A 19,038-nucleotide genomic window follows, 5' to 3' on the forward strand; every position below is an offset into this window, starting at 1 on the left:
GTCACTTTTAGCATGAGGGGACTCATCCTGGCCCTGGTGCTCTCCCTTGTGGGTAAGTCTGAACTTTACTGGTACCGCAGAGCTGTGATGGCTGCTGTGCTCCTTAGCAAGGGGAAACTCCTCAGAGCCTTTCAGGGACATTGCCAGCACAATCTGCTGAAGCCTTTTCATGACTTTGACTATCAGCTGCTGGATTTCTGTGCCTGAGCACAGCAGCATGTAGCAAACAGGGCCGGAGAGGTCTCCGTGTCCCAGGGGTGTGCTCTGTGTCTTACCGCCACCAGCTCACTGAGTAAATGAATAATAAATGTAAAGTGCCCACAGAGTTTGGGTTTCCTCACGCTCCCTTCTCTTTCCTCCAATGCAGGGGCCCAGAAGCACGACCTTGGTAAGTGTGCACCCCCAACTGTCAGTGGCATGTATGTCCTGCCCACCCCTTACAATGCTGGGATGGCTTGTGTGGCTAATAGCACAGCAGTCATAGCAAAGGATGAATTTTTGTCATTTATTTCTCATTAGAGCCTGGTTTTCCTACTGGCAAGACCTACCTGTATGACTACAAGGGCCTCATCCTGCATAGGCTGCCGGGCAAGGGGTTGGCAGCAGCGGGGCTGAAACTGACCTGCAGGCTGGAGATCAGCCGTGTGTCTCGCAGCGATCACCTTCTGCAGGTAACTTCCCACAGGTATATGAACCCACCCCTCCTGCACCACACAGCTTGGGACATAGCTCCTGCTGGACAAATAAACAAGAAAGGGATACAAACCTTGCACAAAACCTTAGGGCCCTTCCAGGTACTAAGATGACCCTACAATGCTGGTTTCAGTCTGAGTAGCTTTGCTCAGGCAGCACTCTCACACTGCAGGTCTGTGGTGGGAGGTAGAGCTGCTCCAGAGCCTGAGCCCACTAACAAATCCTCCTTAGGTTCAGCTCCATGTAAAGACATGGCAGGCTGCTGCTTTAAGGCAACACTATATTGCTTTAACAAAGGCAACAGTAAACTTGAGTATGAAAATGAAGAAAATTCAGGTATAAGAAATCTGTGATTTTCAGCCTGGTTCATGGCCTTTGAAAAACTCAGTGCTGAAATTCATTCATTACAAATGAGATTCACGTCTGTCTCCATTATATTCCTTTTGATATTCTTCACATAGACTTCAATTGAAATGTGAAGAATTACAATGGTAATGCTCTCACTTGGCAAAATGATATCAGATTTGGAAGTGCTGTTACTCATAGAGAAGATTAAAACAAACATCTTAAGAAACTGGCACAGAACAAAAGACAATAGAGAAGAGATGACACTGTGGAGATTGCTCTAAGAGGGCACTTTGCTTTTGTCCTGGAAGTTTACTGAATCTGTATCTCTGTGAATCTGTTACTGAAATAGTGAGAAGGAATATCTATTTTCAGAGACAACACACTTTAAAATCAGCAGGAATTTTTTTGTAGCCTCACTAAATTTGGTACAACTGCAGCAATTACAGACAAAATTCTTGAGTAGGATTTACACTAAGAGGCAAGCCACTGCTGTAGCCATGATTAAAAAAGCCCAAAATAGAGCCCTAAAACCACACCATTTTCCTCTGCACAGAAACACGTGCCTTAGTGCAGGAGGGTGGGAGGCATGTCTGCGCGTGTGACTGTAGGTACGTGCATGCAGGCACACACTTCCCACTAGGGAGCAGTCAAAGACTTGCAAGCAAGCTTTACTGCCCGATGCGCTCCGAGCGATGACAGCCACTTGCAAAGCAGCTTCCACCTCCTGTTTCCCTAGCAGCCTTGCTGCAGCTTTGCGGCTCTGGGACGTGCTCAACCAGGAGCAGCACCAAAACAGTCCATATGCGTCTAGGTCGGCAGCTTGAGGGATGGCCTGTCTGACTTGTAGACTGAAGGGAAAACACTCTGAGAAACAGGGGGAAATGGGAGATGACCCTTTCCATACAGATTGCTGGCAGCCAGGGTTTCGCTACTCAGTAATCTTCACCATGCTTGCTGAACTTCTGGACACTGTTTGCATTACCTTCTTTTTTTCTGGCAGAAATCCTTTATGGAAATTTTACTTTTAAGGCAGTTTCCTAGGCACAGTGCAAGAGTCTGAAGAGAAAAACATCTTCTGAGTGCTGGAGAAGTGCCTGGCCATGGACTACGAGTGTCCAGTTTCACTGTTATTGCACCGTTTAAAGCTGAATGTGAACAAGATGAATGTTTTCCTAATTCTGTTCATAGATCCGATCACCAAAGCTGGAGGAATACCATGGCTTCTGGCCCAGAGACCCCTTCATTCTGTCTCCAAGGCTCACAGAGATCATTGCTGCATGTTTCAGCCAAGCCTTTAAGTTTGAATACATCAAGGGAAGAGTGGGAATTATTTATGCTCCTGAGAACTGTCCCATCATCTGCACTAACCTCATGAGAGGGATTCTGAACGTGATGAATATGAACATCAAAAAGTCGCAAAATGTGTATGAGCTGCAAGAGGTTTGTTTGTTTCTTTCCCTTTCTTCCCACTTTTATGCTCCTTTTACTGCTACATAGTAGCTTGCCCATACATAACCCTTCACAGGTGATTTTCATTGACAGCTGTAATGAAAATGAAATTTCCAGAGAAATTTTGTTGTGTTTTATGAACACTCGCAGGCTGGGATCGAAGGCATCTGCCAGGCCAGATACGTTATCCAGGATGACAGCAAGAATAACTGTGCCATCATTTCCAAGAGCAAGGACCTGACAGACTGCCAGGACAGCGCTGTGCAGAGCACAGGCATGGCCTACATCCGCCCCTGCTCTACCTGCCCCACGGTAGGCTGCGTGCCCACCCCCACTCTCTGCTGGTGCTGGCAGGGAATTCGGCTTATCTGCAATCAGTTAATGATTGGTATTTCATATTTGTGTCTCTTTACACTTTTAGAAAGTCAGAAACATGAAGGGCACAGTGCTGTTCACTTACAAGATGAAGTACCATGACAGTGGAGCCTTGATGACATCTGCTGTGTCTGAGCAGGTGTACCAGATCTCCCCCTTCAATGAGCCTGATGGGATAGCAGTCACAGAAGCCAAGTGGGTGCAGTGAATGTTGGTATTGTGGCAAGCAACATTGTAAGCTCTCATCTGTCTGGTGTCATTTCCAGACAATGCACAAACCCAAGATTGCTTTGCATTGTGCCAGTGCAGCAATCTCATCCTGTGGTCCTGTCTATATGTGCCCAGCTCTCATGTGGTGTGACACACTGCCACTGAGGCATTTCTGTCTTTCTCTTCAAGGCAAGAATTGTTTCTGGTTGACATTAAAAGCACTCCCATAAAGGCACCAGATGCTCAACTGCAAAACCAGGGGAGTCTTCGTTATCATTTCCCAGAAGGGCTGCTCCAGATGCCAGTTCCTCTAATAAGAGTCAAAAATGCAGATGTGCAGGTAGTAGAGGCTTATTCTTCACACTTTTTCATTACTTATGATGTTTACTGGTCATTTAACCTGTTAACAGGTCTGAAAAATATTTGAGGCATGGCACCTTTCAACTTTCTGTTTGTTTTTTTTTTTTTCCCCACAGTTAACAGAAACACTGCAACAATTAGTTCGGAATAACAAGGAAGGAAACACTACAGAAGCTTCAGTTAAGTTCTTACAAATGGTCCAGTTGCTTCGTGTAGTGACCCTGGATCAAATAGAGGCTGTGTGGACACAGTTTGCCAGCGAACCACCATACAGGTAACTGCACTGCTGTCAGGTGGGATTCCCAACCAAAGGAGTGCTGGGCAATTCAGTAATGAGTCCTTCCCTCCCTGGCAGGCACTGGTTCATGAGCGCTGTCTGTGCTGCTGGAGCTACTGACACATTCCAGTTCCTCAAACAAAAAATTCACGATAAGAATCTTAAGATCTGGGAAGCAGCTGTGGTTCTCCCTCTCGCCTTCCATTCCGTCACACCCAATAAGAAAACCCTAGAAGTTGCTTCAGTGAGTACAAATTATTCTCCCTCCTGCTACCCTGCTGCTCATTTTGGAGGTGAATTCACACTACAAGCAAAGAATGCAATGTGTTTTCTTTTTATTTTCTAAAATGGAAGCTATTAACAAAAATGGGAAATAATTCAGAAAATATTGCCAAACACTTGTTGCAAAAAGTAATAATAACGAATAAGGAAAATTTGTAAAAACTTTCATTGTTTCATTTTGCCAAAATGTAGATTAAAAAATCGGACAGACTGAAGAAAATGATACAAAGTAACCAGCACCTAAAGGGCATGCATCAGAACTGGAGCAGCCCAACTTTAACTGTAGCTGAGTCACTAGCATTTTATTCAACTTCTGAAAATACTTATGAAAAATCAAAAGAAATTTTATCTATTTATTTTTCAGATATAAATGTTTCACTGCCTACCAGCTCTAATAAATCAAAATGTTAATGACTAATTACTTCTTTCCTCTACAGACTTTTCTGACTTGTCCCCAGATTCAGAAAGCACCAATGCTGCGAGTACTTGTTTACCTGGGTTATGGTAGCTTGGTAAATAAATACTGTGCTCAGTCTTCATTTTGTCCTAATGAAGTTCTTCAGGTAGGTGACACTCATCTCTTATTATTTCATTAGGGGTGAAGAAATGTCTAAAATGCCTCTAATTTTCCCCCCATAATGCTGAAAGTTTGGCAATGAGGTGTTTACACACCTCACTCTTAGCAGTGAGTCCATCTGGGAGAAAAATCTAAATGGCTTTACTGAGGGTTTTGCACCAAAGGTCGTTTTGTTTGCTATGACCATGTGTATTTTTATGCATTATTGCAGGATTGCTGCCTGATGTAATTAACAGCTTGCTCTGATTTCAGCCACTCCATGACCTTGCTGCTGAAGCTTCCAGCAGAAACGATGTTGAAGACATGGCCTTGGCCCTGAAAGCTATAGGCAATGCAGGAGAGACAGCCAGCATCAAACGCATCCTGAAGTATTTGCCAACATTTTCACCTGCTGCCATGGCGTTACCGAGCAAAATTCACGCTGTTGCTGTGCTGGCCCTGAGGAAAATAGCCAGAAAAGACCCTGTGAAAGTAACTGAAATTACTTTTTATGTGATTACTTTTGAGGGTGTGATATGGGCTGCCTTAGTGATGAAGCAATAATAAAGCCACCAGGAACTCTGGGCAGATTTTGTAGGTACCAGTTTTCCTCTTTCCCATGTTGCAAATCCCTGATAATACCCCATCCTTGTTGACATCCTGGGAAGGGGGTTGCTTCAGTCACCATAACAACTCTGCCTGTTGCTAATGGCTCTTTCTTCTAGCCCTGTTTATTATGCATCCAGCAGTATCTTCATTTTAAGTGATGAGCTCTATGCTCAATGTTTTCTTTAGGGTTTTATTCACCATTCACTGCAGATCAGACATGGGCAGTTTAGGAAATACTTCTTCCTGAGAAATTATGTGGTATTCACACGTTGTATCTTCCTCTTCTAGGTAAGGGAGATCACTTTCCAAACTTATATGGACAGCACACTTGATCCTAACGTGCGCATGAAGTCTTGCGTTGTCCTCTTTGAAACAAAGCCTTCTGTTCCTATTGTGGTAGCCATGGCCAACTCGCTGCTGAGGGAGACCAGCTTACAAGTGGCCAGTTTCACATATCAACACATTAAGGCTTTGGCAGTGGGCAAGATCCCACAGCTCTACAATCTGTAAGCAAAAGAAAGTATAATTTTTAGTTGCAAACGATTATATGCATTTTTTAAAGTTTTCTAAGAATTTGGACACAGTTGACTATCTTCATATGATTTTAACTCTTTATTACTCAGATCTGCTGCTTGCAACATTGCCATCAAGCTTCTGAGCTCCAGATTTGACATGCTGAGCTACCGTTACAGCAAGGTCATTCATGCTGGTGGTTATTCCCGTGAGTACTGGATGCCCTGATCACCACTTAGTTTTACATGTGTTCTACTGTGTTCCATATTTTCCACCCAAAATTTTGCCATGGGCTGTGGGCTTAGTGCACCCTTGAAACAGAAGAAAGCACCAGAGCCTCCTAAAATGCAAAATACTCTGAAAGTGTTCTACTGCTCTTTGGGTATCTGCTGGGGAAAGAAGTATCTGCATATGGATTTAGACCTCTTGCTTTGATCACTGTGATGTTTTTGACTCTGCCCTAGAACAAAGATCCCTTCTTGAAGTTACAAGCTTGAGGACCTGTGGGGCTGAATACCAGCAGAGTCATTTGCCATCTAGTACAGCACGCACTTAAGGTAGCTTACATTCATCAGACAACTTGGAGACCCTAAAAAAATCTCTTCTGCTTTTGCTTGTTATAGATGCATATAAGGCTGGTGCAATTTGGAGGGTCTATCTGATGAACAGTCCCAACAGTATGTTTCCATCTGATATAATCACAAAAATAAGAGGTTATTACGCAAATACCGCAACAGATATTGTAGAAGTAAGTATTTCATTAAAACAAGCTACAATCCAGCTATAGACAGATTACTTGCTAATGCATGCATCGTCTGACTGTCTGTGAGGATTGATGTGGAAGGGAAAGTTTATATAATGATTATGATTTTACTTGTATTTGGGCTTCTTGACATGTGGCTTTCAGTATAGGCATGAAAATCTATGAGAACAAAGGGAAGTTTACATAGCAGAGTATTTGTCTGCCTACCAAAAATCACATGACATCTAGGGTGTTTTATGTAAGTACAGGGAATGAACAGCTGAAATTAAATTTCAGGCAGCAATGCAGCCCCAGCAGCACAAAGCTCCATGTAACAGCATGCAGGCATTTACTCACCTTCTTGGGTAAGTTTTGCAGCCTGCGCTGATCTTTGAGTTGCCCTAAAATTATCCCTGCTGACTAATTCAAAGCTAGCTCAGCACACCCTCAGCATCTGCAGTCATAGCCAGCAGTCACCTGCCAAGTAAGCATAGCCTTATAAGTGCTGTGTCTTCATGTAGTATGCATTTAGAGTAGCCTTGGTGAGTATAATGCCAGGTACAAAGGTATTCCTGAGCTTTTGGGTACTTGAGCTGTGATGCTCCATGCTGTTTCCTACAGATGGCTCTCCAGTCACAAAGCCTGACCAATATCATCAGGAAACAGAATATTCCCTTTGCTGAATATGATACATACAAGGCACTGAAGGAACTTGGTAAAACGGTATGCCTTTATTCACCCTCCTGATTTGTTTGCAATAGTTACTTCCCACCAGCACCAGGGTTGCATCAGCTACCCTCCTAACCACCCCTTTGATGTTTCAGTCAGCCATCCTGTTTGGTCACAGAGATGAACTTAGACTGCACTTACACTGAGCACAGATGACATCTTTTCACTCAGCGTGTGTCAGCACACTGTGCAAAGCTGCCCTTAATGTACAGTACAAAAGATGATGACAGTGATGTTAGGCAAAATTCATGTGATTTAAAGTGTATGTTAAAACACAGTAAGTGGTTGCTCTCCTCTCTTAAAATGATTAGTGAATAAGACTTTTGTTTATGAGCCCTTGGGTGTCACCCAGTACTTAAGTAGCAAAAATTACCAAGGCCTTACATCACTCTTATGTAGGGAAACACCCAGTGAAGTCAGTTAAGCAACATGAGAAAGGCCACATCAGTTCACACCTGTAAGATGTCTACCATTTTTATTTTCTATTTATTTATTCATTTATTTATTGGCCAAGGAAGCATAGTTAGTATGTGTCAGATGTGATCTACTCTTTGTTAACATGATGTATGTTAAGAAACTGTTTCTTCCCTTTCTCCTTCATCTCTCCTTAACACTGCAGCTTCTGGGGTGGAAAGAATTGCCTCCTGAAGATCCTCTGCTGTCTGCTTGCATCAAAGTGTTCAGCCACGAGATTGCCTTCATTGACATTAACAGTGACATCATTCAGCAGGCCATGAAGGTAGTGACAAGTTGCTTTTTCTGTATGTGTTGCTGAAGAATTTCCCTCCCCCAGCTCACCATACCTGCTCATTTAACCCATTTCTCTGTCTTCAGAGTTTAACTGGATCATCAAGCTGGCAGCCAGCAGTGAAAAGAGCAGTGGAGGAGGCCCAGAGAGGTGTTTCAGGCCAATGGACACTGCCAACAGTGGTGGTTGAGCTGCGGCACGCTGTTCCCACAGTGCTGGGCCTGCCGCTGGAGCTCAGCATGAGTGGTGTTGCACTGGCCCAGGCTGTGGCCGCCGGTGAGCGTGGGACACCTAACAGCAATTCCTTCCCAGCAGCTGCTGTTCCATCCCTCTGCTGGAATTAATTCCCTCTGTAATCTAGAAAAATGCTCTTGTGATGTGGAAATACTAGTGTCCAGGAAACTCCAAAGGGGCTGTGAAGTAATTATCATGTTGTGCTTAGGACATATTTGTATAATTCTGTTTCAAGGGTAATGATCTTCAAATAACCATGGGAAGTATTTTAAAATGTAGGAGCACAACTCATGTGTTAACTACTGCTTTTATGGAAAAATTGCATGTCCAGCCTTTTTTTTCTCTGCTCGTGTAATTTCTGTCTGTTTTTTACAGTTGATGTTCAGATGTCACCACCATTATCGGACAATTTTAGGCCTCTGCAGTTGTTGGAAACCAACATGGATATTCATGCTGATATCCAGCCGAAGTATGAATGACATACATTTTCATATGTATATACACACATCCATTTATATTTGAAGTAGGAGTGTTGGATAAGGATGTTGTTTGGCCCAAATTTAGGATGGCTGTACCAGTCCTGAGCAGTGAACCTGTAAGAAAGCAACACAGTCATGTGATACTTTGTGACCTTGCAAGCCTAGCAAAGTGCACTGAGTCAGAAAGGAATGTGGTGATGTTCTGCCATTGCTGAAAATGCTCATGCTTGTACCTGTTCAGTGACTGCAGCTACTAAGCTGTGAAGACAAATTTGCTAATGTATAATTTCTTTCCTTTGTCTCTGAAAGCTGCAAGCTGGGGAGATTTCAGGGAGAAAAGGAGAACATTTCTACATTGACAAAAGCAACAGCATCTGTACTAACAGTGATAATAGTAATAATGATAATAAGAACAGTGACAATAACAAGCAATTAGACAAAATTGGAAGCTAGAGGAGGATTCTGATGTTAGCTTGTTCTCAAGCAATGTATCAGTGATAAAGCAGTGAGAGGATCCATGTTCACTTTGTTCATCAGATAAAACCTTTTACTCTCCAGTGGCACTTCAGCTTTTTATCCTGTTATATCTTCATACTCTGTCAGCAGTAGTTCTTGCAATAAACAGAGCACTATAAAAATTCAATTCTGCATTTTGAAGATAAAAATGTGTATATTGTAATTATGCATATTTTTATTTCTCACTTTCAGAGTATATTTTCATATGATTGCAATGATGGGTACTAATACACAGTACCTTCAGAGTGGTCTTGAACTTCATGCTGAGTTCAGTGCCAACACTACAATGAAATTTGATGCCAGGATAAATATGAAAGAGAAGAATGTGAAGATTGAAACCCTTCCCTGCCATCAGGAGATTGAGCTCGCAGCCGTAAGGTACAGAATTGCTGGCCACACATTTCTTGTAATGTGTTGACTGATTGTGAGTTCTCCATTATAAATTATGAATGCACAACTCCTTTTCAGACTTTGCTGTACTTTGGCATCCATATGAAGCTTAGTATTCTCATTTTGATTGCTAATCTCTCTCCAGTATTAAAAATGTTGGTGGCAAGCAAAATAATAAGATGTTACTTGCTTTCTTTTTATCACCTCCACAGGAGTGAAGCTTATGCTATTTCAAGAAACATGGAAGAAGTAGATTCTGAAAAGAAGTCCCCTATTCTCCCCAAAGGAGAAATGCCAACTATCATCTCCAACCAGCATTTCCAGTCATCAGAAATCTTTTCAAGAGCCAGAAGCTGGAAGGTAATGAAACCTGTACTGCAGGCAGGTAGAGAACAGAGAGCTTCGCAAATCCCAAGGGAATACCTGCAGGGAAGTGCAGAAGCCCATTTTCTGCAGTGCCGTTCAGCTTACCAGGCCTACTGCTGGCATGGGATGAATGTGTTGGAACTGCTATAGGAAGACTCCAGCAAGTCCTGGAGGTTCTCATTTGGGAGTTAGTTAGAGAAGTACTGCCTGGGAAAGGCTGGCTAGGTGACCTGACCTACACAGGGCATTTGTGGTTGGACTCAGTGATCTCTAGAGGCCCCTTTCAACTCCTACAGTTATACGATTTTGTGATTCTGTGATTTTTGGAAGAATCTCCACTTCTTCCAATGCTTGGGTGTCTAAATTTAAGCAATGCTTCCTTTCTCAGACAAGACTGTCATCATTTTCATCATTAATAGGAATATAGAAAAGATCTCGGGAGCTGTAAAATATTTTTATTTACCACATTTTTGTTTAATGCAGCAAAGAAATATTCCCAGTGTGATATCCAAAGGACATCTGCAAGATTCAGAAGAGGAGCATCATCATGGTGTAGGACAAAAGTCTTCTGCACACATGTTCTGTAGTAAATTAGCCAATTTAGGTTGTTCTGCTTGTCTCAGCCTAAAGTCACGGAATTCTGCTTTCTTAAGAAATACCTTTTTGAACAAATTGGTTGGAGAACATGAAGCCAAAATAGTTTTGAAGCCAGGTACAGTAACGAGCTTTTCTGTCAATCTCTGTGAATGATCCTCAAATGGCACAATCCTGGAACATAAGTATCCTGACTCTAGTTCATACAGATGCTGATATTGAAAAAATACAGCTGGAGATGCAAGCAGGAGCCAAAGCAGCTTCCAAAATAATTGATGCAACTAATTCAGGACCTAAAGAAGAGAAGGAACCATCTCTGTATGAGAATATTAAAGCTAAACTGAAGAAGATTTTTGGCATTGGAAATGTATTCAAGGTAGGAGACTGGGAGTATGGGAGGTAGGAATAATTTCGCTCAAATGATGCCAAGGTACAATGTCTTCAGCATGTGGGGCAAAGAGGCTGAAGCCTTGAAAGGTTGTGGTAAGCAGCTTGTCTGACACCCAGAGAAATGTAACAGAGAAAGCTGTATATAAGCTGTTCATAACTCTTTGAATTGTTTTTGGAGGTCACAAATAAAACACATCATCATAAGAAGTGGATTCACAGTAAAGTAAAGGCTGCAGTTACAGACCTCTGGGAAGAGCCCAGCGCAACCCCACTCTCCAGTTCATCTTCCACTGATTCCTCTGCTGAGGGTAAGGAGCCTGGAAACAGACATGAGAAAGATGAGCTATGGCAATTTGGGAAGAAGCATGGCAGTGGCAGCAGCAGCAGCAGCAGCAGCACTGGCTCTGGCAGCAGTAGGACCTGCAGCAGCAGCAGAGAGGACAACTCTGGAGACAAGCACTGCAGTGTGGACAGTGAATATTTCAACCAACAGGTAATTCACTCAGACTGGATTTTTTATACTTATGTGGTGAATGTTTTTGTACCAAAAATCAGGAAATTGTGCCTGTAGGAGATAGATCAATGAAGAACAGAATTTGCTGCAGCATGGACAAGGTAACCTAGTAGAACTCTTTCCTATTTTCAATTCTCTGGTTCTCTGAAGCATTTCAGTTCTGAATTTCACATTCCAGAAGATTTTAGTTTAAAATGCTTTAAAATTTGCATCTACTTTTGCTTTTTCTCCATACTCAATACTGAATTTTTAACGCATTTGTCAAAAGTTATTTTTCTTCTCTTGAATCTTCTTACACTCTATCCATCTTCACAGGCAGATCTACCCATTTACCAGTTTTGGTTCAAGCCAGCAGATGAACAGGTATATTTTCTGCTTATGCTGTGAGCAAGGCCTATAACTGCTCTCATTAGCTTTACTGGAACTTAGGTTAGTGGGAATAAAAATCATCTCAAATAAGTTCTACAATTAACTTGCAGTGGTAAATAACTCACTTCAGAGTGATTTTCTCTTGTTTCAGGGCCCACAGAGGAAAATTCAGAGCAGCAGCAGCAGCTCCTCTTCTTCTTCATCTAGTAATGAAGGCATCTCTACTCCTGTGTCACAGGTAAGGGTCTTCATATACAAGAAGTAAATACATTAACTTTCAATTTCTAATGAATGTATGTTTATGACAATTGAATAGGAAAAATATAGCAACTCTAAGCCCTTGCCAGCTCTATCCAGACTAATCTTTCCATACACTTCATTGCTTGTCCCATTGCTGCTCTCCTTGGCCAGGTGGGCATCTGTCCCTCAGCTCTGGCAGGACAGGAACAGCCAGGGTGGCTGCTGCCAAGGAAAGGGCTCTGAATTTGAAGGAGTCACAGGCTGCTACACATGCAAGTAGCCTGCTCTGGACAGCATGACCTCCTTGGATCCTTCCATCAACACAAATTATCTCAGTTTTAAGCAGGTGTCTGAACAATTTTTATCAGAAAGATGATTAGTGACACTACAGGTTGACAAGACAGCAATGCTGAGCTGGGCAGTATTGGTTCTTTATAAAATGGGATCCTACCATTGTACCAAAAGATGCACACCATTATACTGTTTTACTTATGTAGGCCATAAGAGCTCTCTGTGGAAGGAGCAAAACTATACACAAACTGTATTGATTCCTTGATGGTCTAAGATGCTGTCACGTAGTTTATATAAAAAGACTTCTTAAATGAAATTTTACAAATGCTTTCTTGTTCATGATTTGAATATAGTAATTTTAATGCTTCGTTTATGTCTTTGGTCTCTCTTCTCTACTGACTTAAGCCCGTGTTCCTGGGAGACAGAAATCCACCAATACTGGCTGCAGTTCTTCGTGCCATCAAAAAAAATGAGCAGCCAACAGGATACCAGCTTGTTCTGTACACTAACAGACAGGCCTCCAGACTGAGAGTGCAGGTGTTTGTTTCAAGCATCACTGAATCAGATAGGTGGAAACTCTGTGCTGGTGCTTCAGTAGTAAATTCCCATAAAGCATCGGTAGGTTTAAAATGTGATCAGCACAAATGTAAATGAAATTTAACAGTCTTACTCTTCTTTGTACACAAAATATGTATTCCCTCTTCTAGGGTACCCTTAAATGGGGTAAAGATTGCCAGGACTATCAAGTTGCTACTCAGATTGCAACAGGGCAATTTGCTTCACATCCAGCTATACAGGTGAAGCTGGAGTGGTCGGAAGTTCCTTCAAGTGTCCGAAAAACTGCCAGGTGGTGAGTTAACACTATTAAAATCTTCTTGTTCCTGTTCCTGTACACAATAGAATGTGTTATAAATCCTGCTAGATAATGTGAACCTAACAGGGATTGCATATTGCTATAGGGGCTGTTTTAGTCTGAACAAATGATAAAGAATATTTTCAGTAATGGATGGTTTCAATCACTTATTTGCTTTCTTTTCCAGGTTCTACACATATCTTCCAGGAGCTCTGTATATGCTTGGCTACTCCCAAAAGCAGCAGCGTGGTCCTTCTCATCAGGCAGCCATCGTGATGGCTCTGACATCTCCAAGAACCTGTGATGTGGTCCTAAAGCTACCTGAAGTAACTACTTCCACCATCTCTTGTCCAGGGGAAATAAGTACTTATGAAATTGAGGATTAATAGCTTTTTTTAACTCACCATCTAAAAATAAAATAAAATAATAATAATAATTTATTGATCTATAAAGAATCTTCCCCATCAAGAGGCCATTGTGTTCACATGGATGATTCCATTATGAAAATATCTTAAAAAGTTACTCTCTCTCTCAAGTAGCGTGTAAACACATGAAATAAGAAAGAAGCTATGGTACCATGATCATGTTGGTAACACATTAGCAATTACTGATAAAGGAGACTACTCCTCCAGAACTCTCCAGAAAGAAGACAGGCTTTGCTGTGCCTTGGGAGAGATAACAAAAGCAGGCTGTAGAGAATCATGATAGCCAAACAGTAGCCTTCAGCATGTAGGCAAGAAAAAGGTGCTCATCTCAGGTAATCAAACCATTTGGACTATGAGTGTGATGTACAACTCAAGAAAAACTCATGAATTGACAAATACCAAACTTAATTTATAACGCTGCTATTCTATTGATAGCAGATGTGTCAAGCTATAAAAATATTTTGTGCTGTAGAGAGAAGACTTTATTTATTTTAAGCTCTGACCTAAATCTAGGTTCTAATTTAGATTTCAGTAAGTACAGGTTTGAATGCTAAAAGAAAACTCTATTTCATTTCCACATTGTATTTTTTGCATTCATTCATATTTGTTTTCTGACTGATTTTCAGCTCACAGTTTACAACAGAGCCATCATGCTTCCCGTGCCTCTCCCTACAAGATCAGATACAACAACCTTAGCACTACCATTCTCCAACTGGAACGTCTTTTACCAAGCAGCCTTTTCAATCATTGAAAACCTTAAAGGTCAGCAATTAGTTATCTGCATAAGTATTTAGAGCTTCAAAAATCATCTGGAATTCACATGGAAGTAATTCTGTCTGAAATGAAAATCTATGAGGCTGCAAAGTTGTGAGGAAAAATAAACTTGTGTTGGTGAGATTAAATGTTCAGTTCCATGCCAAACAGCAATAGTACTCTCAGTACTCTCAGTACTTCTATTTAAACTTCACTGCAGAGATTGTTCCAGGAGGAAAAGCATTTACAAATTTATGAGAAGGATGTTTAAGTGGACTCAGTTTTGGGGCGCACTATTTAAATAGTTACATTGCAGCTAAACCAGCTTCTAAAATGCACTCATTACTTTCACCTCTTGAAGGTGAAATTTGAGAAGATTATTTTTTCATTATTGTTTTTAAGGGATACACAGGTTAAAATTTAAATTGAAAGACCTTACACCAAAACTGGTCTGTTAATTAAAATTGATGTAAAGTCATTTTTAATTGGAGCATGTAGAATTTCCAACAAAATACAATTACAGTGAAAAAGGGGAAAATCTATTACAATGTTTTGTTGTTTTTTTTTTTTTTCTCCCCAGTTTTTTACCATTTCTAATCCTCATTATGTCTCAATATACATAACAGCAACACTTGTGTTGAATTTACTCTTGTGCTAGGGAAACATGAATTGTTAACAGCAGTCATGAAATCCTTTTGACTACAACAAAGTTACAAAAGCTGAAAGGCCAGATACAGGGAGCTGCACCCATTCGGAGTATGAATTCGGAGTATAGAATAACTGTCTTAAAAATACAAGAGGTTTACTTTTTTTTTTTTCTTTTCAGCTCGTTGTTCAGTTTCCCAGAATATGATAACAACCTTCAATGGAGTTGAGTTTAACTATTCAATGCCTGCAAATTGCTACCACATCCTGGCACAGGATTGTAGTCCGGAACTGAAGTTCCTGGTGATGATGAAAAGACTTGAAGAATCTGCTGACCTTATGGCAGTAACTGTCAGACTTGCCAACCAGTAAGTAATTGCAAATGTAATGACAGATAGATGTTAAGCTAATGATATATGTATACCAAAGTCATCGCAGGGAATAATCTTCAAAGTGTATTTATAAACTTGGATGTATATGGTTTAAAGTTACCTGAAAATTGTCTGCCTAGCTGTGCCATAATGTTAGAGAAATAGAGAGAAACTAGTATTCCCTGCACTGTTTTGCTGAAAAACAGAAGGATGCTTGTTTTATTAACCATATTTTTGGGGATGATAAAGACATTCTCTGTCACTGCATCATTCCTGACTGCATTTTTACAAGTGTATTGATGTGTTTTTTACATGCTTGTGCATCAGACCTCAGTAGAACAAACACTGCTCTCAAGAATATATTACAACACATGGGCTATTAATGCTGTAAGAAATTGTAATGGATGTAAGGGGGCCATTCATCCTCTGAAAATTAAAGCACCTTCAATTTATGTGAATGTAAGAGGAACAACACTGTGTTGCAGCAAGGATTCATGCAGTCTGGTGTCTGACTGCCTGAACTATGGCCACAAGCAGACACACAGAACTCGTTGAGACCAGGGAAAGAGCTTCTGTGAGCAGTTGCCCTGGCATGCTTTCCTGAGTTCTCTTAACTTTCCTCACAGAAGGTAGCAGTTAATTCATTTCAGAATGATTGAAGCATCCTGCAGTGTTGGTTCTACCAGGATTAGAAATTGTGAACTGAACAGTAAGAAGCACAAGCATTTATTTATATTCATTTCCTTTACTTAAAGTAAGATTGACATGTATGTTTCCAATGGACTAATCCAGCTGAAGATCAATGGTGTTCAAACCCCAACAGATGTTCCATACACATCTAAGTCTGGTAGGAGACTCACCTTTCTATTTCCTTTAATCTTTTCTGTTCTTTTGAAAAATTACATGACCTTGCAAACCTTTCTCAAGATAGAGATCATCCTATTATGAGAAACATTTAGATGCTTCTATTATAACTTCATCCTGACTTTCATAGGTGTGATGGGCAAAGAGAGAGATGCCAGTCCTCTGTATCTGTAAACCACATAGTGCAAGGCTATGGTACCTTATGCTGTCCGCAGAGACTCACAGAATAGGCAACCAGATCGCCCCCAGCCCTACCCACTGACTGCACTAAGGCCCCACAGATTTGACCAGTGGTTAAGGTTGGATCCTAAAATAATAACCTCCTTCTCAAAGATATCTCATTCTGCTCATTTGTTGCAGGTCTGCTGATAAGCAGTGAAAAGGAAGGCATGTCATTAAAAGCCCCTGCATATGGTGTAGAAAAACTACATTATGATGGACATAATCTTGGGGTATTTTTTTAATTATTATTTTCAGGGGATTTATTTTTAGAAGAAAAACATCTAATAAACATTTTGTTTATTTCCACAAAGATTCAGGTTGCTTTCTGGATGGCTGGAAAAACATGTGGTATTTGTGGAAAATACGATGCTGAGAAGAAAAGGGAGTATCAAACACCCAGCGGATATTTAGCTAAAGATGCAGTGAGTTTTGCTCAGTCCTGGGTCATCTCAGAAGACACATGTACTGGAGGTATCTAGATTTCATCAGTACTGTTTACTGATTAAATAGTCACATGAGTAGTCATAGGATTTACATAGGTAATTTGTGTTATCATATTATTTTGTGATCACTCTTCTTCTGATTAATGGCCATAGACTTAAGAATATTTTTTTCCTGAGTTTGGTAGTTCACTCTGAAGTCTGGATTTGTTGCATTCTTCTGTAACTTCTTCCACATTACCAAACAAGTTGAAGTGTGTGTGTTCTAGATGAAATGATAAACCTAAATCTTCCTAAGCTGATAAATTAATATGAAAGCTAGGTAGTTTAACTGTTGACAAAGGCATTGCATCTTGTCTGTAACAGCTGTGGGGTTTCTGTTTCCTTCTCTCTTCTTCTTTTTCTTCTTCTTTTTCTTCTTCTTTTTCTTCTTCTTTTTCTTTTTCTTTTTCTTTTTCTTTTTCTTTTTCTTTTTCTTTTTCTTTTTCTTTTTCTTTTTCTTTTTCTTTTTCTTTTTCTTTTTCTTTTTCTTTTTCTTTTTCTTTTTCTTTTTCTTTTTCTTTTTCTTTTCCTTTTCCTTTTCCTTTTTCTCTTTCTCTTTCTCTTTGGATTTCTTCCCCTGGGGATTGTACCCCAGTGCCCTGTTCTCTCCCAGTGTCTGACAGAAAACAGGCTTCCCTTCAATGAGATTAGTTTTATATATCTTGTGTCCCTCGATATGTTCACTGGTTTTAATTGTTAATACTACATATTGAATTCAAAAAAGTTATTCATAGAAATTTGCTAGTTTCTTTAAAAGAATTCCTGTTTTATAGCTTGCAAGCTGCAGAGGAAATTTGTCAAAATTGAGAAGCCAGTTGCATTTGACAAAAAGGCCTCAAAATGCTTTTCCATCGAGCCAGTTTTACACTGTGCAGAAGGCTGTTCAGCAACCAGGACTGTTCCTGTCTCTGTGGGCTTCCACTGTGTCCCATCTGGTGAGTATGCAAATAGTGCATTTGTGCAACTCGTGCACAGCACAATGCATGTGTTAGAGTGCAGTTCCTCAGGCTCAAAAGAGATCTTGCTGTTCTCTACAACTTCACCAAGGGAGGTTGTGTTGAAGTGGGGGTCAGCCTCTCCTCCCCGGTAACTAGTGATGATGAGAGGTAACAGCCCTAAGCACAGAGGGACATGAGTTAGTGAGTGTGGAGGGGATGAGCTGATGGTTGGACTTCATGATATTAGATGTCTTTTCCAACCTTAATGTTTCTATGATTCTATGATTCCTACTCTTATACTGCTCTCTACTCCTCCTCACCACAGTGAAACAGAGCCTTAAGGCTCCATGGGATGTAGATATTATTTAAGCTGCTCAGCTTGTCTGTATGGGAAAAAAAAGCCCAGTCTCAGACAGGGGCATCCCATTTCACCCTCTCCAGATAAAAAATGAGTATGAAATATTTCAAAATCTTTGAACATAAGCCTTATTAGCAAGCATCTTAGCTAAAATTCATGCTACCTAAATATAAATGATCCAAGAAGTGACCTTACTTTTGTACCAGTTCCATCAAGTTCAGCAGTGATACACACTTAACACACAAGCACGAGCCTACTCTTGTTTTCAGGACTTTTCTTTGAGAGCTATACCTATGGATTCATTTTGCAATGAACTTTCATGCTGTTTCTGTATTACCACATCACACATGTGCTGATGTGAAAAGCTGTGAACCTTTTAGGTTGATCATAGTTAGCACTGAGTACCTCATCGTATTAAAAAACCCTCACGTGGCTCCTTTCTCCTCTCATTTACAGACTCCACGCTTGATCTGGAGGAGAAGCAGGTGAGGTTAGACCAGAAGTCTGAAGACTTGGTGAGCAGGGTCGATGCCCACACAGCGTGCTCCTGCGCACAGCAGCTGTGCCCAGCGTGACGCTCCGTATCACGCGATGCATCACGTTTGCTACCGGCGTTAGCGCTCACTGCGGAACTGTGGACACAACCGTGTTGGCCGGCAAAGCCGAGGCCGAGCCTGAGCCTGCTTCACTGCGCTGTTTTCCTCCGCGGTTATTTTGAGCTCTTCACAGTAACTGTGGGTTCCCTTAAGCCGGTTTCATCTTTTAATAAAACACTGCTCTTTAACAGCACTTCAGTGGAGAATATTTCCTCCTGCACGCGTACCGCCCCAACCAGAACCCTCCAGCCCGGACC

General features: G+C 41.1%; 1 protein-coding gene across 1 annotated transcript; it reads left to right on the plus strand.

The window, feature by feature from the left end:
* On the plus strand, positions 1-18,968 carry LOC140255574 (vitellogenin-2-like). Its single transcript, XM_072343286.1, has 35 exons — positions 1-52; positions 368-388; positions 520-671; positions 2,230-2,481; positions 2,641-2,802; positions 2,912-3,060; positions 3,265-3,415; positions 3,552-3,709; positions 3,791-3,956; positions 4,432-4,557; positions 4,824-5,042; positions 5,448-5,665; positions 5,783-5,880; positions 6,296-6,420; positions 7,036-7,137; positions 7,763-7,882; positions 7,978-8,167; positions 8,501-8,594; positions 9,313-9,498; positions 9,723-9,870; positions 10,360-10,588; positions 10,671-10,846; positions 11,039-11,353; positions 11,690-11,737; positions 11,895-11,981; positions 12,680-12,892; positions 12,982-13,124; positions 13,315-13,453; positions 14,179-14,314; positions 15,132-15,318; positions 16,077-16,168; positions 16,546-16,637; positions 16,719-16,878; positions 17,663-17,824; positions 18,642-18,968. Exons 1-35 carry the CDS (start codon positions 13-15, stop codon positions 18,758-18,760), a joined length of 5,175 nt encoding a protein of 1,724 aa, XP_072199387.1. The 5' UTR covers positions 1-12; the 3' UTR covers positions 18,761-18,968.
* The last annotated feature ends 70 nt before the right edge of the window (positions 18,969-19,038 follow it).

Source organism: Excalfactoria chinensis, chromosome 8 (genome assembly GCF_039878825.1).
Source record: "Excalfactoria chinensis isolate bCotChi1 chromosome 8, bCotChi1.hap2, whole genome shotgun sequence".
Classification (NCBI taxonomy): Eukaryota; Metazoa; Chordata; class Aves; order Galliformes; family Phasianidae; genus Excalfactoria; species Excalfactoria chinensis.

Bases quoted from the DNA above. Each gene is read 5' to 3' on its own strand.
- LOC140255574 (XM_072343286.1), top strand. From the start codon at position 13: ATGAGGGGACTCATCCTGGCCCTGGTGCTCTCCCTTGTGG. The intron at 13,125-13,314 runs GTGAGTTAACAC...TTTCTTTTCCAG, and splicing joins GTCCGAAAAACTGCCAGGTG to GTTCTACACATATCTTCCAG. The intron at 16,169-16,545 runs GTAGGAGACTCA...CATTTGTTGCAG, and splicing joins TCCATACACATCTAAGTCTG to GTCTGCTGATAAGCAGTGAA.